A 22829-nucleotide genomic window follows, 5' to 3' on the forward strand; every position below is an offset into this window, starting at 1 on the left:
GATTATCTCTGGCCTTCCCAGACAGGACTTCAAAAGCCAAGATGGAACCCCTGTTGAAGTAACCAATGAGAACTCATCCTGTGAGCTGACACCCAATCAGGATTCATCTGTAGTGGGAGTAGCATCCAATCAGGTACAAAATACAGCTCAGAACTCAACCAATGACAAACTACCAGTGATGAGATCTGCAGGAACACAGACAGAGGACTGTGCAGAAATAGAAGACAGCCCCTTGACTTTAGAAAACCTCCTGTCGTATTTCTTGGCCCCTGAAACACTACACGGTGATAACAAGTATCAGTGTGACAGGTGTGACAGTCTACAGGACGCAGAAAGGCAAATTAGGATAAGTCATGCACCCTCTTATCTCATTCTCACTCTCATGAGGTTCTCTTTTGACATTAAGACGATGCGAAGGAAAAAGATTGTTAGAAACGTACAAGTGCCCTCTACCGTTACGCTCCCCGTATGTAGTATAGACTCTGGTGATTCCGCACAGAGTGCCATTCAGGAAACCAGCGCAAACTACAGCCTGTGTGCTGTCGTTGTGCACTCTGGAACATCGTCTGAGTCTGGACACTACTACTGTTACGCCTCCCACCTGCCGTCTAACCATCATCAGGTCGCCATGGAAACTGACGCACAGGAGGACGATGGGAAGGTTCTGCCAGGACAATGGTTCCTCTTCAACGACAGCAGGGTGTCGTACACGTCTCTGGACTCGGTACGGAACATCACGGAGAAGTTTCCTAAGGACACCGCATACGTTCTCCTGTACAAAAGGTTGGGAGACATGGAGGGAAACCTTGCGGAGGGGAATGGTGTGGCTGAACCCATCCTGAGGAAGGACCTGTTAGACACCATCACAAAGGATAATGCACTGTACCTGCAGGCAAGTATATTAAGTGACTGACGTTCAGTTGTAAGTGAAATAACTTCATGTTCATATTTGAGTTTCAATAGCAATAGAAAATGTATTACAATAGAAGCCAGTTAATTGCACAACGGACTACTGCACACTGCGGTGGTGCGGTGCAGCTGCATAACTTCGGTTTGTTGCGCCACATGGATAATTGCACGAAATATTCTGGCAAATGGGGTGTACAATTTAACGGCTTCTACTGTATCTATTTTTCATTAAAACATTTATGAAGCTGTATTAGCACATTCAATTGTTGTACAATACAGTAAAAAAGTTTTGTCTTCAAAATATTGGTGTTTTACACTTTACAATTAAATGCATCCCAATGCAGGAACAGGAGTTGGAAGCTCGAAGCCTCGCCCTGAGACAGTCGCAGAAGGCGTGCACCTCTTCTCTCCCCTTCAGGAACCAGGACGACGACAAGAACAACCCCCCAGGAAGCTGTGGGGGCGGGGGAGGGGGATTCAACATGCCCTCCAACAGATTTGTGTTTTAACAACAGTTGGATGATGGGGCCAAGCATGCTTCCTTGTGGTACACATTAAGTCAATCAATCTCAGTCAGTACATGTAGTGTCTAGTGGCACATAGCGCAGCAAGTTTACTTGCCATTTCAGTAGCGGGTATATTTTTACATTAAAGGGTTGCTAGCCCTTTCTTAGCTTGAGGCATCTCCTCAAGTGTAAGATTCCCATTTATGTCCCTTCCAAACAATTGTTGCAACCCCAACCAATATGCTTTTCCTAGGATTTAACCAACTAATTGGAGCCAGAAACTCAACTGTGAGGCTGCTACTATTGAGCTACATGTACATCTCAATCTGTAGTTGAGAATAAACCCCTTATGTGTAATCACTTCCATAACATATTTCAAAGTCAGATATCATTTTGGTAATCTTAATAGGTCAGAGTTTATAATGATCCATCTACTTACCATGCTATGCCTCATAACTTTTATTTGGCAATCCAAATAAGTTTGCAATGTAGCTAGAATGGTATTCTTTCAAACTTGATTAAAGAATACAAGATGCTACATTCTTGTTTTAATATTTTGTTCTGGATAGACAGTAGGTAGGTAAGATACTTGTATATTGACTTGTGTCTTATTTTATTTACCTGTATTAAATATAATGATTCCAGCCTGTTTAAGACAGGTAGATCGTGCAGGGTTGGAGATGGAGAACTTGTCAAACATCTAAAGATTAATACGAGTCCACATTACACATGCTATAGTCCATGTACGAGTGACAAACTGTAAAGCGCTTTAAGTTTGACAAGATTTATTTTACTGTATTCTGTAATATGGTGCTGAATTGGCCCATTTCAGGTAGTTGAAATATTTCTTTTGCATTCAGTTTTATCACCTGTTACAAAATCACAAACCTCAACATTTAAGTTACAAACACTTTTCCATAAGTGATTATCTACTGTCGCACCATGACTTTCAGATTGCATGTCGATAACAGTGAATTAATCTGTGCAACAGATGTTGTGTAATAAAAACCTGTTTAAAACTAAGTCTGTCTCAATGGTGTCATATGTTCACTTTGTGGATTGAAATTAAGGATATGCTTACATTGTAGTTACACTGTAGTCTGTGCATATAGGTTAACTGACTTTATAGTAGTAGTTAGTGACCAGAAAATGTATATGTATCATGTAAGATTCAAACAAGTCTGACAGAAAAACGACCAACTGAAATGCATACAAAAATACAACACATCTACTTGGAGATTAAGTTATATTGGCATGATCTTTCACTGGAAACTACATTCAATTTGGATATAAAATCTATTTTTTTAAAATCTGATAAACATGTGAAGAATGCTGCCTTGCTCCATCCAACAATAATTCACAGTGTAAAGAAGCATGGATGCAAATTTCAACAGCTGTTTTTTTGCTAACTATATAGAGAGTGACTCTCTATTTTGGTACAAATAATGCACCAGGTTTCTTCAACCTATTTTGCTTTAGTAAAGAAGATTTAGTAATTGCATACAAAATAACACCCAGGGCAACAAAATTAACTATGTTTTATTGCTTTGATGTACAGCTATGCTAACGGCCCCCTTTCCTTCCCTTGGCTTTGCTTGGATCAGGCAGTTTGAATGGTATAGGCAATACAGCTATCTTCTGTATCTCACCCATACTTCTATCAGGCTTCCTGCTCTGAACATCACAGCCAATGGCTCTGGTCAATGTCAGCAGCCTATAAGAGGGAGTTAAAAAGGTATATTAGCATTCTGATACATGTACCATAAATCCAACCACCAGACTTGGGCAAAATGCAAAACAAAATCCTGGAAAGGATAAAACTCAAGCCAGTCAACCAGTTGCTTATTGGTTCAGTTGAGGCACAACACATATTATCATCATCATCATCATCACCACTGCTTGTCAGTGCTCTGCACTGAGGCAGCCTTCATTTGTCTTCAACTGTTTTTTTGTTTGATACTGTCCTCACTAAAACAAATTTTTTTTGTATTCTATCTAGAGGCTTCTGGTATATTCAGATACATTCACTGAATTTCTGTTTACAGGAAGATATTTGTGAAAAAGGTGGAAAAAAACAAGTAAATGACAAGATACACATGAAAACACAACCTGTAACTCTACAAAATATAGGAATGCTGTGCACACATTAATACGGTATCAGTGAATGACTTGTAGGTAAAGAAATAACTAGTAATGTTCATACAACTTACTTCTTCTGTGCAATCTTCAGGTCCATTTGGATGTCATTCAAGTTCAGTTTGAACTTCTCGATGATCAGGCCCATGACCAGGATGTAGCACAGCAGCTTGTCCTTCAGACGAGGTGGCATGGCCCTTAACGTAAAAAAGAAAGACATTTCTTAAAGATGACACAACTTCATATTATATAGACTTAAGTCTTAATGACTCCTGTGTTTACATGCCCATCCCACTAGCACAGCAACTTCACTGCTATTGTGTTGTGACCTAAAAATTGATTCCTCAAATACCATGGATGAAAACTAGTAGTAGCATTATCAGTAAATTGGTAGTTTGATATTCAAAATATGAAATCAAGGGTAGCACAAATTTCATTTGCAACCTGATTGCCATCTAGTGGAATTGAGGGTTACATGCATTATAACTAGTACATGCATTTAAACTATAATCAATTCAACCAGGTCTGTTCAACCAGAATAAAAGAACTAAAATTTTGAAAAACAAGACTATCTAAGCCATACAGCCAAATGAATTTTTTGACAGAGATTCCTACACATACCTGCGAGACCTTGCAGCATCTGCCTTGACAGTAAAGGCACCCAGCAACTGCTGCTTGACCAAGAGGGGTATATCGTCTGGTAGAGGAAGGTCTAGTAGGAAAAAAATAGTTCAATGATTTAGAAAAGATGTCTTAGTTTTAAGTAGTGGTGGGTTGTACAGTGTAGTCTGATGGTTATAAAACTGGTCCAGAAAAACTGGAAGTGAAAAAAATTAGTGGACTGGATTTTGGACCAACTAGAAAATGAACAGATAATACTGGCAGGCATACAGGTCCAAGAGAAGAACATGTACAAGAGCAATGTAGAGGAGAGTTGATAGTCATTTTTACCAACTTTCAACAGTCAACCTTTGTCCAGAACAGAGGATGTTAGTGTTGTTTACATGAAGATAGGATTTTAAAATGCCAGTGGACGTCTGATACTCCACCAAAAAGAATCTTTTGTAGCAAAATGGACTTGTTTTGAGTATCACCCGTTCACAAGTTGTCACAAACAATCAGGTCCAAGTTCATGTCTGGACCTGGACTTGATCCTCTAGACCTGGAGCCTACCTGTGTCTGATTTTTCTATACTGGTACCCACCCCTTGTTTAAGATACATGTGTGTACAGTGAGGAAGCAGACTTTTTTTCACCTTCTCCCTGCTATCTAACACCATAAGTAATACAGATGCGGGTCCCAAATGGCTACTTCAGACTGCAAAGTTAAAGAAGGTTGCCGACTCCATGGTATGGTTTTCAACGCTAGAGCAGTCACCTCTTCTCCTCCAGTCAGAGTACTTGAGTCCATGCAGAGCGAGGAGGTACCACATGTACATGATGTGGCAGGAACGGGTCAGTCTTGCCTCTTCATCAACCGGCATCGTGGCAACCTGCCTCAATACGAATGTAGAGTACCTGGAGGGACAATATTTCAACAGTCATCACTTCAATGGAAAAAAAGGAAGGGTGAAGAAACTGAAGTTTCCCAGAACTATCATAAAGTGGAATTTGTTATCACCAAGCACAGTAGGGGCATTTTAGTTGGATAGTTTTAAAGAGCATTTGCAGATAGATGTGCAAAATATAGGAGGGACGGGTCGTTCAGTGTAACATAAACAGCTGCAGCCGTGCTACAAACCTGCAAAGCTGGTGTGTTATGCCAAAGAGTGATTATACTGGCTATGTATGGATATAGATACAGGTATGGAGGGGAGAGATGTATAGCATAAGAAAATATTGCCTGGATGAACTTTAATAAAAAAAAATCATTTCTCAGTGACAGACAATATTAATTTACCAGTCTACAATTTTCACCAGTGTAGAATGACATAAGCACCTCCCATGCAAAATAAATGTAATCTGAACTAACCTTCCCTCTGTTCTCCACTTAGAGATGTCTTCTTTTGTTGCCTTCACAAAGACTCCAGCCACATCTTTCAGAGCTTCAAACACTTCTGGGGAAATGACTGATCTTGGTTAAGAAAAGTAAAACCACACATTATTGACTAACCTGTTTTAATCTGCTAATGGAACAATTGTAATATTCTTGATTTTACAAGAGTTGATTGATACATTTAGATAGGAAAATATAGTGGTGCAGAAAACTCTATGATGAGAAAATGTATTGTCTACAAACTCAAGGGGTTATTGTTTTTATTGGGTGGGTCGACAACTCTCTGAATTGTGGATTTAGCCCTTACAACAGGCAGGGCTAAATCGCAAGGGTCTGGAGCAACTGCCATTTGATGCTAACTCAGGTGACCTCAATACGATAGAAATTGCTCCATAGGTTTGGAACTACTCACACTGGGAAGGACCCCTACTCTTTTTGATAAGTGCAGTAAGATATCCCATGCATGAGTCATCCTAAAGGATACTGCTCTCCACCTTGTAGACATCCTCTGGTTTAGCAGCATGCTTATCATGAGGTGGGATGGAGGAGTCTGAATCCATCTCTGGGCCTGAAACCAAGTGGAAGATCTATGTTAGGCCACAGCAAGTAAATTTTAAGGAAAGGATGACATCCTCTGCAGATTGCAAAGAATAGAGGTAGGGTGAAAAAACAAAACAAGATTGGAAATAAAAACCAACAAGATGGCTAAATTGTCAAAATAGACACCATGAAAGTTGTAACAAGTCAATTGAAGTGACAAAGCATATCTCACAGTCAACAAGGCATTCATTCCTGTATTCAAAACATTGTACTGGTACTGGTAGTTATAGTGACACTAGTGTGGTAGTCTGGTATTACTTACCAAGTTGGCAACTACACCCATGGCTTTGATAGTAGTGCCACTTTTACAACTACCAGGTATCCAACTTCTACAACTACAGTCATGGTTACCTCACAGTCACAAGTATCACTTTTTCAAGTACCATCATTAGGCTACAACACAACGTATTTACTGATTTTGATAATCTCTCTTCATGTTGACCATCTCCAAAATTTTTTTTTCTGAAATCAGGCAAAAATTAATGTGCGTGCTGACGTCATCAATAAAATTTACTTGTTTCATGTTTTGTTTCTTTGAATCTTTGAATATACATGTACATTCATGAGAAGCAGGTATAAGCAGCCATTTTTCATTGAAGTCATAAAAGAGCAGGCAAGCGTCATTACAAAGGTACGGTACCCCAGACCCAATATGTATAAATGTACCTGTGAGTTTCTCAGGAGTTTTCATGACATCCTCTACAGCAGCTCCCATAGCTGTTTCCAGAGCCTCCCTCTTCACCTTGTCCCTGAGTCGACTCTCCATGGCTCTCTTCTTTTTCGCACCACCAAATGCATCTACCAGTCTGTCATTCTGTGGAAAACAATTCAATTACGTGTTATTGTTCACTACATACATTCTTAACTAGTAGTAAAAAGCACTGTTCACATAAGACAAGTACATCAAACTACATAAGGTATCAACTACAAAAGTGATACCAGGAACACAAAACTTCAAAAGGTCTCAGACTTTTTCAGGAAAGGATTCTAATCTAAATAAAACTTAAAATAAACAGACTATTATGTAGTTTTAGTTTGGTATCAAAAATGATGAATAAAATATGCTTAGCCTACCTTTTCCTGGTATGTCAAATCTACTTCATCCTTGTTTTTTTCTTGATTTTTGTCTGGAAAAAATTCTTAAATCAGTGCATTTCTTTATAAATATAATTCATTAAATGTCAAACATAGATGCCACAACATTTTAATTACAATTAAAACTTTGGATTGCAACACCAAATTTGAACTTTCTTGCTGAACATAACTATTATACTGCTCTCAATAGTTTTCTACAATGACAATGTTCTTACCATGTACTACTGGCCTCATAGTGAAGGAGTTAGTGTCATAAACTCTCATCTTCCCTGTGTTTTTGTCCAACACACCGACCATGTACCTGTACAAATCCAAGAAAACATTTAGTTGTATTTCAGTAATCCAACGTTATTATGACCACCTTAACAGCAAATAATACGTATGTCAGAGGGATAATATCTGAAACACAAATGAAAGACCACATGAAAAAGTTGTTAGCTGATCAAGACACAATTATTGATAAATGTTTAACATATGCTCTTAAATGCATCAAATTGTATTTCTACTTGACGAATTACAACCAAAACTAAAGTGACACAACAGAGGCAATGTTTCAAAAGCAAGGAATGGAGAAGAAGAATGTATATAGGTAAGAGACCAATGTAACCTTACTTGCAAAGAGAGTTTCCTCTTGGGGCACTTGGACCAAAGTTCCTACCAACATACTGCATTCTCTTGGTTTCTGCCACCTTGAAAAGTATCCAAAAATGTATAACGTCAAAAGTTGTCATACTAGTAAATCAATGAATTTAATTCCACCTCACACCTAAGTCACTCATAAAAAAAGAAGACTGACAAAAACGGTTTGATAATAATCTGAATCACAAAAAAAGCAACAATCTATTAATTCATTGCTTCAATGACTACATAAATTTGCAATCTTCATCAAACACTAAGTAAACTCACCAAGACTCTCCTGTTTCTCTTCCTCACATCATCACTTTCTGTGCTCTTGAAGTACCCAAAGTTTGGCGGATTGTCTGGCTTCAGTCTCCCATTGGTAAACTGGACTGGGGTACAAAATACAACAAAACCGAATGATATTTACAGTAGTTTAACTGTAACCTAACTGATTATTTAACTGTAATTGTAACTGTTTATCCCAGTATCCTTAACGTTATACTATAACAGTGCTAAACGATAGCACCTTTACACAGCTTTATCAAGCATTGGAATGTCCAAACTTATTTTTACGTAACTCTCATTCCAGTACGTAACGTTACCTAGAGATTACAGTTTTATTTTGCAGTTTTAACACATGCTGCAGTTTTTCAGTTCCTTGCTTTCTTCAAATCGACATATTTTTTCGGAGCTCTGCAGAGCAAAACCGGCAAAACTAAAATCGATCATCATCGACAGATCTGTTCTATATATACTTCTTCACGGTCTTATACAAGAAACAAGAAATGATACCCATCCCTTACCAAGTAGAGGCTCATTCGACACTTTTTCTGGAGGAACGTATTCCAACGTGACTTTTTTCTTGGGGGAAGCCATCTTGCAGTAAAGGTCAAAGATTAGTGGACGTGATCATACTAAATTAGGGGGAACATTTTTATTCTCAATATTTTACAGCTCAATATAAAAGAAAATGGATATCAACGATCCGTTTATTGAAGTATATAGAATATTTTTATGTTAGAAGATGATATAACTTGAAGTAAATTATGTTAAATTTGTTCTAGAATTATAATTCACTATTTTTACCTACGGCAGAATGCGATCACCCAATGTAAGACAGATTTTTGTTGACATGGTTGCTGCAAGTTGACGCAAAGGTATTTCAAGTTTTACTCTTCGTTTTCTGAAATCAGTGCTGTTGATATTTACAGACATCATTCTACAAGGTCGATAGTAAGCTGGCCTGAACTGGAGAGTGTAAGTTTGCCCGGGAAAGGTCCATATGTTTGCTGAACGTTACTCGAATTATGATTGTTTGCGAGGTGTTTGATTCGTTTGAATGGACTCTTTGTATTTAACGTTACGTTCTATATGCCATGTTTCCTGTTACGTTGCCAACTCCTTGCTTTCGTTTTTGTTAGACCCTTTGTCTTGTTTACGATCATCGCTGAGTCTGAAGAATTGTGTTTGGAATTACTTAGCTGTATATGAATTATAACAGCATACTACCATATGATGGTTTCTAATAGAAACTTTCTATCATGATAATAGTTTATACAGTAACTTCTGTCCTGTGTAAAGTACATTTTCGTAGATCAGTTGCATTTTTTTCTCACATAATTATACAGGGAGCTATCTCCAGGCTTTTGACTTACATTGTATTATGATTTTCCTGTCATAGGTCCATGCTGCTGTCTTAGCTCATATTGGTGCTGTCTTAATTTTGCAGATGATCCGTTGAAGGAAGAACTGGTCTGTCAACAACTGTCAGGTATTAACTATAATATTTGACTGGCCATTTGTAAAATGATATTCTGTGACATGTGGCATGTTTAAGCAAGGTTTAAGACAGTTCTTTGCAACCATACCTACATGACTCTCATTATAATATAAGTGGTAAGTTGCATTTGTCTTAACTTAATAGTACCCAGCCTGTACTTACAAGATTTGCTCCCATGGGAACAGTGACTTGCTGGGATAATCATAAGTCTCACATATTGTTTCTGTAAGAGCTGTTCTATCAACAAATATAAGCCTGCTCTCCAACTGTAGATGAAAATCTGTAATAATAACATTCCTTCTGTTCAGTTTATCTTTGTAACAAAACCTGATTGACCCTAGCATAAGTGGCAAACCGGATTAATTTTGTCTGTAGAGCACTTGTAATGTATTTGCTCCCATGGGAACAGTAGCTAAGTGTTGGTATTATGATAAATGTTGCTGCATAATCTCTGTGCAAGGCTTAGGTTGCACGTAAATGTCTGCACTGCATTTGCAAAATCGTGTGGATTTGTTGCTGTAGCTATTTCAAAATATTAGAATGATTCTGTAGTGTTAACATTTTCCAATCAATTCAGCTAAAGCTTATTACAAGTGGTCCCAAAAAAGTGCTGAGCAAGGGTTATAGGGGTAATGTTGATCATCTCCAACATTCATCTTTTTAACTCCATGTGAAAAAGAAAAATATTTTTCTCTTAATCTTATGTTAAACTGTGCTATAAAGCCAAAAATCTGGCATGGGCATTACTGACAAAGCTTATAATGCATTCTACATTGTAACATAGCCATGCTATCATTTCTCAACGTCCATAATGTACAACTACTTGTATGCTATACTGCTGTGAATGCCATTTCAGTGACCTAGTGCTGATTATAATCTCATGGACTCCCTGTATATGGTCATTGACCTTGGTTAACCCCTTGCAGGTGGGTCAGGTGACTGATGGGATACGATGCAGTGTTAGCCAGGTGTATTAGAGCATTTCGAGCCTTGTATCCAGGTTTACCTGTCCTTATGGCAGCAGGCGGGACGAAAATCAAACCAGACTGTCAGGAAAATGTGGAATCGCTCAGGGAAGCACTTAAAAAGGTCAGTAGTATATGTAGTAACTATGGTAACATATTGTCTGCAAATTGATTTATTGAATGGTGGTGTATATCAAGATTTCTGTTTGCTGTAAGTGTTTGTGGCTGACATAATAATTAATATAAATCAGTATTTGGTGTACTTGTAATATTATATACAAATATACAAATCTGTATGATTTTATGCGATTAAGTAGTGGCTGCATTTTAAGACACAATTTATAAACTTCTATGTAGAATTTCAGTCATGAATATCAATTTGGTCATACAAACAAAATTTATCAGATTTGAACAGTGTTTTTCGCAGTAACAAGAAATATGAATAACTAAATTTGCTGTGGCTCTACTAAGAGTGAATTGGTCTGCAATGGGGTGTGCATTGATGAGAATTCAGTCCCTCGTGCAAATAAACAATTATGAATGATGGTACATTTTGTATTGTTGGAGAATCTATACCCACCCAATTGCTCAGGCCATTTTCTGTGTAAGCAAAGTCCCAAGGGACTTACTGCTGGCAATGCACATTTATGAGATTATTCCTATAGGAAACATATTGGGCATGATGTGGTAGTAATTATTTTTTTCTGAATTATAGGACTCTGATATGGGAGAGCAGATCAAGGTAATTCTAAGTGCTTTTTTTTCTATCAGTGTCTTAGTTTATTGTAGAAACCAAATGACTGAGAAAGCTATGAAACACTGTCAATAAATACCTCAAGCAAGCAGTTGTGGCACAGTGACTTATTTCAAATCAAAGAGAGATCTTACTAATTTCCTTTGCCAAGAAGGTTATATGTGATGTTTGTGCATGGGTGTGTGTGTGTCTGTGGACAGCATACCTCGAGAAGTTATGGATGGATCCTTGTTATACAAAACTGAAGTTGTTAAATGCAGGTACCCGGTAGGTTGAGTTTGGGAAAACAAAGGTCATTTTTTGATAATGGGCCTCCTAGCAGCCTTTTACAATACTGCAAAAGAATTTCCTGTTTTGATATCTTATGCTCTGGACATTGGTTATGATATTTGAGAGGTAGTTAGCTCTGATAATAATGCGAGTAAGTGGTATAGGTTTGGGCTCCCTAGTCCTCTGTACATTTGGGCCAGACTCCCTTTCCAATGTAAGCTTCTGGTATTAGGATTGTATATTTCTTTTTATTTGAAGTGAGCTATGTTAGCATGCTGGAACATGTGATAAGTCTGTGAATTGTTTTAATTTGTTAAAAACTATTTGTTTTCCACAGGATGTTCCTGACAAGGCTCTTAAGAGATTCCTGAGAGCCCACCTAACAGTCCCGGAGGCTCACAAGGTGTATGTGAAGTGTGAGAAGTGGAGACACAAGTATGGCGTGGAAAACATCAAGCCAGAAGACCCTGCCATCCAGTCAGAGTTAGCCACAGGAAAGGGCATTGTTCTGGAAGAGAGGGATAAGGATGGAAGGTATGATTCTGGAGTAGATTTTAAGAACTGTTGTCAATTTTACATCTCTCTAACATCAACTGTCGGATTTCCACCGGATGCCATAGTATATACCACCACATACAAAACGTTGTTATAGAGGTATTTTCAAGATTGTCTTCAACACCTTCATGTAGATATCTAAAGTGTATATACCTCAAGATTACGGATGTTTCATTCCCTTTCAATAACATTAGATTGTTAGATCATCTATATGGTAATATTGTTTGAATGAGTTCTTTTGAATATTTTATTTGCTTCACTGTACACACAGGCCCATTATTCTGGTAACAGTACAGCTTCATGATACGAAGAACAGAGACATGGAAGTGCTTACCAAGTTCACTGTCTACATGCTGGTCAGTATTCAAGATATTCTATCTTTTGTAGATATGGGGTACGGACACCTCAGGGGGTACGGGCACTATAAGGGTATGGACATCACAGGGGGAACGGACACTAGAGAAGTACGCACAGGGTAGGGGTTACGGATACTATAGGGGTACGGACATTACATTGGGTACGAACACTTCAGGGGGTACGGACACTCCTGGGGGTACAGACACTACATTTTGATGTTGATTGTGATATTCGGCCATAACTACTCATACTTCAGAGGCTAACATTGCCATGGCAATGTCTGTTATTACATTGTAGTTGTTGTTGTTGTTGTTGTGTTTGAATGTTGCTGAATACTTTAATTACATGTAGACAGTACAGGGGGTACAGACAGTTCAGGGGATACAGACAATACAGGGGGTGTAATGTTCTTGTTGTCATCGTATTTGAATGTAGCTGAATACTAATTACATGTAGATTTTGACCTGCTGTACATTTTGACCAGAACTTGACTTTGTGGACTCTTTTTCTAGGAAACACTTTCCAAGCTGTCTGACCAAGGCGAGATGGACAACATTTGTGTGCTGTTTGACATGAAGGACTTCAGCCTGCGGAACATGGACTATCAGTTTGTGAAGACTCTGATCATGCTGCTGCAGAGATACTTCCCAGAGAGACTGGGGGTTTGCCTCATTGTCAATGCACCAACTCTGTTCTCAGGCTGCTGGCTCATCATTAGACCTTGGTAAGCTGTAGGTTCTGATATGTGTTATTGTTAAGCTTGTTCAGCACCAAGGACAAAACATGCCACGTTTTGTACAAAATTATGATTTTTTTCATTTGCCAAATATTAGTTACTCAAGCAATCGGATATGAGGTTGGAAAGGGGTTCCAAACCATATATATTTACAAAATCATATCCAGTTGCTTGAGTAACTGCTCTTTGGCATATCTTATTACCTGGATGTCTAATCTTCATCAATGTATGATTTTTTCATGTTTCAGTGATTTGACATGCATTTGAAATGGATTCTTGCAAAAAGCTGTTGTATCTGATTATTCTTAAGCAGTTGTGATTCGAGGATCTTTTACATAACAGTTCTTAGAAATAACATATTTTTGTGAAAGGCTGGATGTTAATCCATACCTTTGTTCTGTTCCCCCTGTAGGCTGGATGAGAGAACACGGAAGAAAGTTGCTTTCATATACAGTGAAGAGGAGCTGTCACAATACATCAGACTGGATGTTTTGCCCAGGAAACTTTTCTGACAGAAACACACATCCTTTCTTTTGGATATAAACATTTCACACCTCAGTACAGGATACCCATAGCTTCAAGTAGAAAATGCACCTTTCAGTGGTATTATTATCAATAAATCTATTTACTCCAGTACCTCAATACCAGGAATATTCTGTGGATGGTTTGATTTTGCAATACAATGTATACCGGTATCTGCAATATGTGGGTTTTAGGTTTTATTGTAAGAAGTGTTTTATTCCTGTTTATGGGGTGTACAGAATTCTATCAAGTACAGTATAGTAAGGTATTGTGTATATATCTATAAAAAAACAGGGTACTCAGATGCAATAAACTTGAATGCATTGCTGCTTACATTTTGTGCTCAAGCAGTGGCTATGTATATATGGGGAATATATACCTCATACATCTTGCGTATATCTTACATATTTGTCCTGTACTTTATATGGTAGGGAAGATTTTTGTCCATTTCGGTGTTCAGCAGTGCTGAAGATGTAAATTTACCATTTTTAGTTCGACTGAAAGACTTGAAATAACATTACATCATGGCCTTCCTGATGAGGTATATGAGTTTCTTGGCTAAGCCCAGGTTCTCTTAGACTAGTAGCTTCTTATGTTACATATATATGTCTATGATACCAAGATTTAGTGTTTACGAATACAACAGTCAGAACTCAAGTAGCTACTACCAGTTCTAGAGCAGGCAGTGTGATACAGTGTTATCTTTGCTTGGTCATCATCAACCCATCATACCAAACATCATTTTATGTATGACATCCCATGGGACTGTAAATCTGACAGTACAGTAGAACCTAGTACAATCTAGAACAAAAAGTGGTCACAGATCATTCTATGGCTCTTTTGTCTTGGTAAATGTTCTAAGTATTTCCTGTCTCTCATGGCTTCCTTCAGCCACTGGTCACATGAGATTCTGACTGGGCAGCATCTCTAATGCCTAAAGCATCAAACATTTATCATCATTCAACCTTTTCCAAGAAGGTTTAGTTTCGGTTGCGTTTGTGATGTCTGTGTATGTGTATGTGAATGAACAGCATAACTTGAGAGGGCCAGGACGAATTGTATGGATATTTGGCATGTAGATAGTTCTTGATAAGACCTGGGAATGATTAGATTTTGGGCCCCCTAACCACTTGTAACAGCACTGCATCAGAACTTCTGGTTTTGAATTATTGTTTTACTCATCATATTTAATTAAAATCAAATCACATGTTCACTCAAACTATCAAATGGTTGACTCAAACATGAACACAGTGCCAATTTATTCGTTTTATACAGCATCCATCAGTATAGAAGACACCATCAATCATTTCCTTAGATTTCATATGGACAAAAATGTAAACTTACATACATGTATATTGTAGGAAATTAAGGAACACCAACATTTTAAAAATGCATCATACCTACAATATTTGTGCACATTAGCAAAACTGAGCAGAGGACATAAAATAGTTGATGTTTAATTAAGCCAGAGATCGGTTTGTTGATTCTATCTTGTGGCAGTTTTGAAATGTACTAAGTACAGATCTTTTGTATTGGCGTATTCTGGTAACAGTGTTAGAAGTCTCCTATCATCTAGGTAATGTAATCATAGTCCATTCATGTATAGACAGCAGTTGTTAGATTTCGATTCAAACTGATGACACATCAAGAATATAAAAGTAAAAGTATAAAACTATGTAAATTCAAGCATGCACACACTATTTCACTGTCAAACGGGAGCAAGTAGCATAATGACGTTGAATATGATTTCAAACTTTTACAGTCCTGGTCAGACACAGCAAATCTATGCATTTGTTTCCTCCTCGAGGAACTTTGTGGTCATCTCAGCATGTCCATTTACAGTCGTGGTGTCCTTGTGGTGTGCTGGTCCAGTATTCTGTAAAGACAAAGTTGAGTAAGGTTTGGATCAGACAATTAAAGTTTTCAAAAAGTACAACTTATTGAAGAGCTATTCTTCCACTGGTCGTGACAGAGAAGATAGGCACTATGTGCGGCTTTTACAGGTTCACGGTGCAGTTTTTACAGGTTTGATTCCCCTAGAGTGGTATCCCTGACGCCCGAACGTGTTGATGTTCTCATGCGTCATCACTTCCTACATTGTCTACAACATTGGAGCAGAGCCAAACTAGATCTGTTCTCGAAATATCCTATCGTGTCCACCTTTTCATATCCTGGCGGGCTTCTCAACTGCGGACACACACTAGGACAAATAAACAAAAAACATCCCGACTGATCATGGAGGTAACTACTTTAGTAATCCATTAGTTGCATGACGTACATTAATGGTACACTCCAATTTGATTACTGAAAGTCGTCATCATTAATTTACCGTTATTTCAGTCAGCTAATAACATTAGACCTAACCTTGGCGTCGCCCTCTCCCCGAGCCCATGGCTGGACGTCAGTACGCATGAACACTGCGGTGAAGACACACCCGACAGCTTGGATGGCCGCTCCTATGTAGAAGATCTTAGACCAGCCGCCAACGGTCGGCTGTAAAAGGAATTCATCTATCATAAGAGCGGCCTTGCCTATGTAATTTGAAAAACGTGCGAATGGGTCTCGAAACAACAGTCGAAGCGACAGTCGAATTGAAGACTACGGTCATGGGTTCGGCCAGAGTCCTCCGTCATGCTTTAAATTTGTGTTAGAACAACAGTATAATTTTCTTCCGTCGAAAAGTCAACTTTGCCAGAAGGTCGAAATGGACTTATGATCAGAGACTCACGGGATTTTGTGGTCTTTGACATTTTGCCAGTAACGAGGTCGACTTTGATAAGAATGATTACAATTCAACACCTTCATGTGCATGCATTGGCCTAGTGTAAAACATGAGCCACTTACATCATTCTCAACGATGAATCCGACCAACATAGGAGCGAAGATTCCGGGCAGAGTTCCTGCCGTGTTGGCCAGTGCGAAGGTCACTCCGCTGAACCTGGGCGCGAACTCGACGTGCACGGCGCGGAAGCCGGCGTTGGTGAGCCCGCTGAAGGCTTGCAGCAGGCAGAGCAGAGCCACGGCAGCGGCAGGGTCACAGCCGCTCAGGTTAGCCAGCACGAGCCCGCAGATCACCATACCGGTAACCCCTGAGGTAGATGTAACCAAACAAAAATATAGACGTGATAGATGTCACCCGGAAACGTCGTAATAAACATTCAAGATTTCCCTTTGGAATTTTCAGCAGGAGTCAAGTTACATTTGTAGTACGATCTTCGTGCGATCGCAAACTGAGGGAACTTGTTGAACAGTCGTCCAAGATTTAGCTTTTGTTTTAGATTCCTGCTAGCGGTTGGTTCTCTCACAGCCCAGGCTACTTGCAAATCCTACGGCATCAAAATCGTACCTGTAACATATGTGACCCGCTCTGCGTCGAACATCAATGAAGAGTTTTTTGCATCCTGATGATTAAAAAAATCTCGCTGGAAAGATTACAGGAGTTGATACGTTCTGCACTCCTCTGTTTTCCAGGACCATGAAACTCACCCGTGATGACAAAACTCCTGCGGATCCACACTTTCGGGATGGTCCCACGTTTGATGAGGTAGTCCGCGAGGAAGCTGGACAGCATCATTGAGATCATCGCTAACAGGGATGGAAGGGCGGACAGCAAGCCGTTCTATCAGCAACATAAAGAACTTGCTATCAAACACATATGAAATTGTGAAGACTTCTTGGCGTTCAAAAGTGGTAAGTGACTTCAATACACCTCCCATATTCTTTTCATTCTATATGTATTTCCAAGCAAGCTCATCGACCTTTACTTCTTAAATAAACAAAAGAGACAAAAGCTGGATAATTCATCCAAGTGCCATAATTCGTCAAAGAGGTAAGTGAGAATAATGTCTAGTTTTTCTTTGGACTCGCAACGCCGACCAGTTGCATTACTGTTGTAAATCGCTAGGCAGGGCGCTTTGGGTCTCGTTGCTTCCATGCAACAATTAATCTCATCATCAGAAGTGACCAATCGCGGAAAGTGCATTTTTCAGGTTAGGATTCTCTTCACGGACCAATCGCAGTCGCCATTCATCAGCCAATTAATGATACCTGCTGATGTTTGATTGCTTGACCAATCACAGACCCGTGGTAATTTTTGCACCTGTGCTGGGCACACCTTTGTCAGTCTGCCGAGATTGACGGTCGATTGTTCAACCAAACAAGGCCGTTTCTTCCCACGGGCTCTCACCGTAAGCCAGAATTTCTGTCCTCGGCAATTGAAGCGAGGGGTTGGGGAAGGGAGACGGAGAAATTCACCGTAATGTTCTTCACGCCAATAACCGGGGAGATGCGACGTTCTAATCGGTGAGTAGATGTTTTGACGTTCCTTTTTATCAGAGGTGTCCAGTTCTAATTTTACGTCCCAATCCCACTTGATGTTTGACAACCGTTGGGCATTGTTTGTTACAGCGGTGGTGAGACGGCTCATGTGTACCCGTGGCCCCTATCGGAATCGCACCGTACGCTGACACGTCAGGATGCGAGGCAAAGGCTCCCGCGCCCGAAGGAATGTGCCGAGCGTCACCGTAACGAGTACTTCACAAGGTCCGGGGAGATAAAGGAATCTCCGGCGCGTCTTGAGAAGACCCGCGGTGTTCATAATGATAGACCGACGGCAAGGCATTTCCCAGGCATTTGACAAGGTATTCTCTCAATTCTATATTGTGTGAAAGCAGGCTTTGAGAGACAATAGCTTTGTTGGCAACATTCATTACGAAAAAGGATCTGTGATTGAATTCAAGAACTCGTTTTTTCCACGTACGATATATACCGGAGCGGAACGCCCTGCCTGGCACGTTGAGTGCGGGTTGGCGGAAACGGCTGCCCGTTCGGTCGGCGGAAAACGCTGCCCGGTCCGGTCCGGAGGTTGGTTTTGGGGGTTTCGAGTACACTAAATCTAAACATTTGCTATCGCAGCAAATCAGTAATTTTGGTGCACTTTTCGTGTAGGCTGGCCCTACAACTTACTAATATCGTTAACATTACCGTAATTTTGGAAATTCGAAAACGCAAACACGGCGTAATTTCGATTTTGAATACGTTTACGGTGAACATCAGATTTCGGTGCTGCCAGCTCATGGACGCTAATAAGATCGATGATGAGCCACGTGTCCTCACCTTAAGAACTGATTAGCGCCTTTATTATCTAATTTAGCTACCTTGGTACAAGGCATTCAACGTCTTGGAGGTATATAGTGTTGTAAGTACATTGATGGCACTGTATATTCTGATAAACCCATGGACAGAAGTTGAATGCCATTTGACTGCTTAGAATTACTTCGTTACTTTTCTACAACGTTTTATAACTACGGTATATTGGATTAACCGCGCGAAAGTCGGGCATCCGGAAAGTGTCCTTTTCAATTCACCGTTGTCCCTATATATTCTTAACTTTCAAACGCAATGGGGTGAATATTAGAAAGCGTGCGCTACTTTTATCACCTTAATCGCATAGTAAAACCCATCGACGGAAGGGAGATTGCTATTTGACTGCTTAGAATTACTTCCTTACCTTTTTACAAGACTTTATAACTATTGGAATAACCACGAAAGTCGGGCACCCGGAAAATGCCCTTTTCACCATTGTCACTGTATATTCTTCACTTTCAAACGCCATGGCGTCAATATTACAGAGTGTGCGTTACTTTTATCACTTAAATCGCATAGTAAAACCTATGGACAGACGACAGAATGCCACATGACTGCTTAGAATAACTTTGTTACTTTTCTACAAGGCTTTATAACTTTTCGACTAACCGCGAAAGAAGGGCACCCGGGAAGTGCCACTGTATATTCTTAAATTTCAAACGGTATGGCGTCAATATTACAAAGTGTGCGTTACTTTTATCACTTTAATCACGTAGTAAACCCCATGGAGAGAAGGCAGATTGCTTTTTGACTGCTAAAAATTACTTTCTTACTTTTCTAAAAGGCTCGAAAGCGAAAAAAGCTTACTCTTGGGGTAACCGCAAAGTGAACCTCTACATCTACATCTATGCTCTACTGGGCAAAGCCCCCTTCAGGGGCATCCCACCCAGGTAAAAGCGAACCCTTCGGTAACCGCAAAGCGACCCCATACGATGGAACTTCCAGATTCTTAAACAAAGTGTGCGTTTCTTTTATCACTTGAATTTCATAGTAAACCACGTGGCGAGAAGACAGAAAGCATTTTGAGCACTAAAAATTACTTCGTTACTTTTATACAAGGCTCGAAAGCGAATGAAGGTTCCCCTTGGGGTAACCGCTAAGCGAACCCTTCGGTAACCGCAAAGCGACCCCACACGATGGAACTTCCAGATTCTTAAAAAAAGTGTGCGTTACTTTTATCACTTGAAGTTCATAGTATATGGCGAGAAGACAGAAAGCATTTTGAGCACTAAAAATTACTTCGTTACTTTTCTACAAGGCTCAAAATGAATAAAGGTTCCCTTGGGGTAACCGCTAAGCGAAGCCTTCGGTAACCGCAAAGCGACTCCATACGATGGAACTTCTAGATTCTTAAACAAAGATCGCGTTACTTTCATCACTTGAATTTCATAGTAAAACACGTGGCAAGAAGAAAGAAAGCATTTTGAGTACTAAAAATTACTTCGTTACTTTTCTACAAGGCTCAAAAGCGAATAAAGGTTCCCTTGGGGTAACCGCTAAGCGAAGCCTTCGGTAACCGCAAAGCGACTCCATACGATGGAACTTCCAGATTCTTAATCAAAGATCGCGTTACTTTCATCACTTGAATTTCATAGTAAAACACGTGGCAAGAAGAAAGAAAGCATTTTGAGTACTAAAAATTACTTCGTTACCTTTCTAAAAGGCTCGAAAGCGAATGAAAGTTCCCTTGAGGTAACCGCTAAACGAAGCCTTCGGTAACCGCAAAGCGACCCCATACGATGGAACTTCTAGATTCTTAAACAAAGTGTGCGTTACTTTTATCAGTTGAATTTCATAGTAAAACACGTAACAAGAAGACAGAAAGCATTTTGAGTACTAAAAATTACTTTGTTACTTTTCTACAAGGCTCGAAAGCCAATGAAGGTTCGCCGGAGGTAACCGCAAAGCGAAGCCTTCGGTAACCGTAAAGCGACCCCATACGATGGAACTTCCAGAATCTTAAGCAAAGTGTGCGTTACTTTCATCACTTGAATTCCATGGTAAAACCCGTGTGGAGAAGACAGAAAGCATTTTGAGTACTAAAAATTACTTCGTTACCTTTCTAGAAGGCTCGAAAGTGAATGAAGGTTCGCCCAAGGTAACCGCTAAACAAAGCCTTCGGTAACCGTAAAGCGACCCCATACGATGGAACTTCCAGAATCTTAAGCAAAATTTGCGTTACTTTCATCACCTGAATTCCATAGTAAAACACGTGTCGAGAAGACAGAAAGCATTTTGAGTACTAAACATTACTTCCTTGCTTTTCTACAAGGCTCGAAAGTGAATGAAGGTTCGCCGGAGGGAACCGCTAAGCTAAGCGAAGCCTTCGGTAACCGCAAAGCGACCCCATACCATGGAGCTTCCAGATTTTTAAACAAAGTGTGCGTTACTTTCATCTGTTGAATTCCATAGTTGAACCCGTGGCAATAAGGCAGAAAGCAATTTGAGTATTCAAAATTACTTCCTTACTTTTCTACAAGGCTCGAAAGCGAATGAAAGCTCTCTTTGGGTAACCGCTAAGCGAAGCCTTCGGTAACCGCTAAGCGACCCCATACGATGGAACTTCCAGAATCTTAAGCAAAGTGTACGTGACTTTGATCACTTAAATTCCATAGCGAATCCCGTGTCAAGAAGGCAGAAAGCAATTTGGGTACTTAAAATTACTTCCTTGCTTTTCTACAAGGCTCGAAAGTGAATGAAGGTTCGCCGGAGGTAACCGCTAAGCGAACCCTTCGGTAACCGCAAAGCGACCCTATTCGATGGAACTTCCAGAATCGTAAGCAAAGTGTGCGTTACTTTCATCACATGAATTCTATAGTAAAACCCGTGGCGAGAAGGCATAAAGCAATTTGAGTACTTAAAATGACTTCCTTACCTTTCTACAAGGCTCGAAAGTGAATGAAGGTTCGCCGAAGGTAACCGCTAAGCGAACCCTTCGGTAACGCAAAGCGACCCAATACGATGGAACTTCCAGAATCTTAAGCAAAGTGTGCGTTACTTTCATCACCTGAAATCCAAAGTAAAACACCTGTCGAGAAGACAGAAAGCATTTTGAGTACTAATAATAACTTTGTTACCTTTCTACAAGGCTCGAAAGGGAATGAAAGTTCCCTTGGGGTAACCGCTAAACGAAGCCTTCGGTAACCGCAAAGCGACCCCATACGATGGAACTTCCAGAATCTTAAGCAAAGTGTGCGTTACTTTCATCACTTGAATTGCATAGGAGAACCCGTAGCTAGAAGACAGAAAGCACTTTGGGTACTTAAAATTACTTCCTTACTTTTCTACAAGGCTCGAAAGTGAATAAAGGTTCGCCATAAAACAATAATAAAAGGGGTTGCCCCGAAGCCCATTACGGAGTCCCGCGTGGGAGATCTACACCTGTCCCAATAATCAACCTTATGTTCCCATGTTCTGTTTTGTTGTTAGTAATATTATCTGGTGTATTTTCATCAGCCAGCCAGTAAGTACCCAATGTGTTGAGTAATGAGGCTGTTAAGCGTGGTCGAGGCACCTCCTCGAGCATGGCACCCCCGTTTTACGTCCCTCCCGGAAGACGATGATAATAATCTGAAAGCAGATCCACGGTGGCGTAATATAGTATCAAACCCACCTCTACGAAGAATGTTTGGGTTTAACGGGGGGCTGCATAGCCGACTAAGATTTTTCCTGTGGTGACGTGAACCACTATACATTCAAAGTGCATAGAGCTGGCTCCATGAAGCTTGTTTATCGTTTACAAGGCCGGCTCCATAGCCGAATAAGATTTTTCCTGTGGTGACGTAAACCAATTGTATACATTCAAAGTGTATAGAGCTGGCTCCATGAAGCTTGTTTATCGCTTACAAGGCCGGCTCCATAGACGACCAAAATTTTTCCTGTG

The 22829-nt window shown here is 39.9% G+C and overlaps 5 protein-coding genes across 9 annotated transcripts; 2 read left to right on the forward strand and 3 right to left on the reverse strand.

The window, feature by feature from the left end:
- Nucleotides 1–36: 36 nt before the first annotated feature.
- LOC118408579 (ubiquitin carboxyl-terminal hydrolase 38-like) lies at nucleotides 37–2438 on the forward strand (the record flags this gene model as incomplete). Its single annotated transcript, XM_035809386.1, is given in 2 exon segments — nucleotides 37–892; nucleotides 1254–2438. Coding segments are annotated over 2 exon segments (1021 nt in total), but the record flags the coding sequence as incomplete, so codon positions are not given.
- LOC118408580 (DNA-directed RNA polymerase I subunit rpa49-like) lies at nucleotides 2184–5079 on the reverse strand. The gene is made up of 4 exons (XM_035809387.1): nucleotides 4929–5079; nucleotides 4173–4263; nucleotides 3626–3748; nucleotides 2184–3129 (listed from the first exon to the last, which is right to left on the reverse strand). Exons 1-4 carry the CDS (start codon nucleotides 5032–5034, stop codon nucleotides 2979–2981), a joined length of 471 nt encoding a protein of 156 aa, XP_035665280.1. The 5' UTR covers nucleotides 5035–5079; the 3' UTR covers nucleotides 2184–2978.
- A 352-nt stretch (nucleotides 5080–5431) lies between these two features.
- LOC118408581 (DNA-directed RNA polymerase I subunit RPA49-like) lies at nucleotides 5432–8797 on the reverse strand. The gene is made up of 8 exons (XM_035809388.1): nucleotides 8666–8797; nucleotides 8148–8251; nucleotides 7854–7930; nucleotides 7457–7542; nucleotides 7221–7273; nucleotides 6813–6960; nucleotides 6031–6114; nucleotides 5432–5619 (listed from the first exon to the last, which is right to left on the reverse strand). Exons 1-8 carry the CDS (start codon nucleotides 8736–8738, stop codon nucleotides 5447–5449), a joined length of 798 nt encoding a protein of 265 aa, XP_035665281.1. The 5' UTR covers nucleotides 8739–8797; the 3' UTR covers nucleotides 5432–5446.
- Nucleotides 8798–8931: 134 nt separating this feature from the next.
- LOC118408582 (CRAL-TRIO domain-containing protein C589.09, mitochondrial-like) lies at nucleotides 8932–14765 on the forward strand. 5 transcript variants are annotated; one of them, XM_035809391.1, is made up of 8 exons: nucleotides 8932–9019; nucleotides 9592–9633; nucleotides 10569–10731; nucleotides 11323–11349; nucleotides 11969–12165; nucleotides 12458–12542; nucleotides 13056–13267; nucleotides 13692–14765. In XM_035809391.1, exons 3-8 carry the CDS (start codon nucleotides 10585–10587, stop codon nucleotides 13789–13791), a joined length of 768 nt encoding a protein of 255 aa, XP_035665284.1. In that variant the 5' UTR covers nucleotides 8932–9019; nucleotides 9592–9633; nucleotides 10569–10584; the 3' UTR covers nucleotides 13792–14765. The 5 variants fall into 5 exon arrangements, with proteins under 5 accessions (XP_035665284.1, XP_035665283.1, XP_035665286.1 ...); XM_035809390.1 differs by having other exon boundaries at nucleotides 8953–9019; nucleotides 9544–9633; XM_035809389.1 differs by having other exon boundaries at nucleotides 8994–9119; nucleotides 9544–9633.
- Nucleotides 14766–15584: 819 nt separating this feature from the next.
- Nucleotides 15585–19545, reverse strand: LOC118408578 (sialin-like). The gene is made up of 5 exons (XM_035809385.1): nucleotides 17916–19545; nucleotides 17288–17420; nucleotides 16646–16890; nucleotides 16166–16294; nucleotides 15585–15677 (listed from the first exon to the last, which is right to left on the reverse strand). The coding sequence occupies exons 1-5, from the start codon at nucleotides 18225–18227 to the stop codon at nucleotides 15585–15587; spliced, it is 912 nt and encodes a 303-aa protein (XP_035665278.1). The 5' UTR covers nucleotides 18228–19545.
- Nucleotides 19546–22829: the final 3284 nt, after the last annotated feature.

Source organism: Branchiostoma floridae, unplaced genomic scaffold (assembly GCF_000003815.2).
Source record: "Branchiostoma floridae strain S238N-H82 unplaced genomic scaffold, Bfl_VNyyK Sc7u5tJ_202, whole genome shotgun sequence".
In the NCBI taxonomy this organism is placed as follows: domain Eukaryota; kingdom Metazoa; phylum Chordata; class Leptocardii; order Amphioxiformes; family Branchiostomatidae; genus Branchiostoma; species Branchiostoma floridae.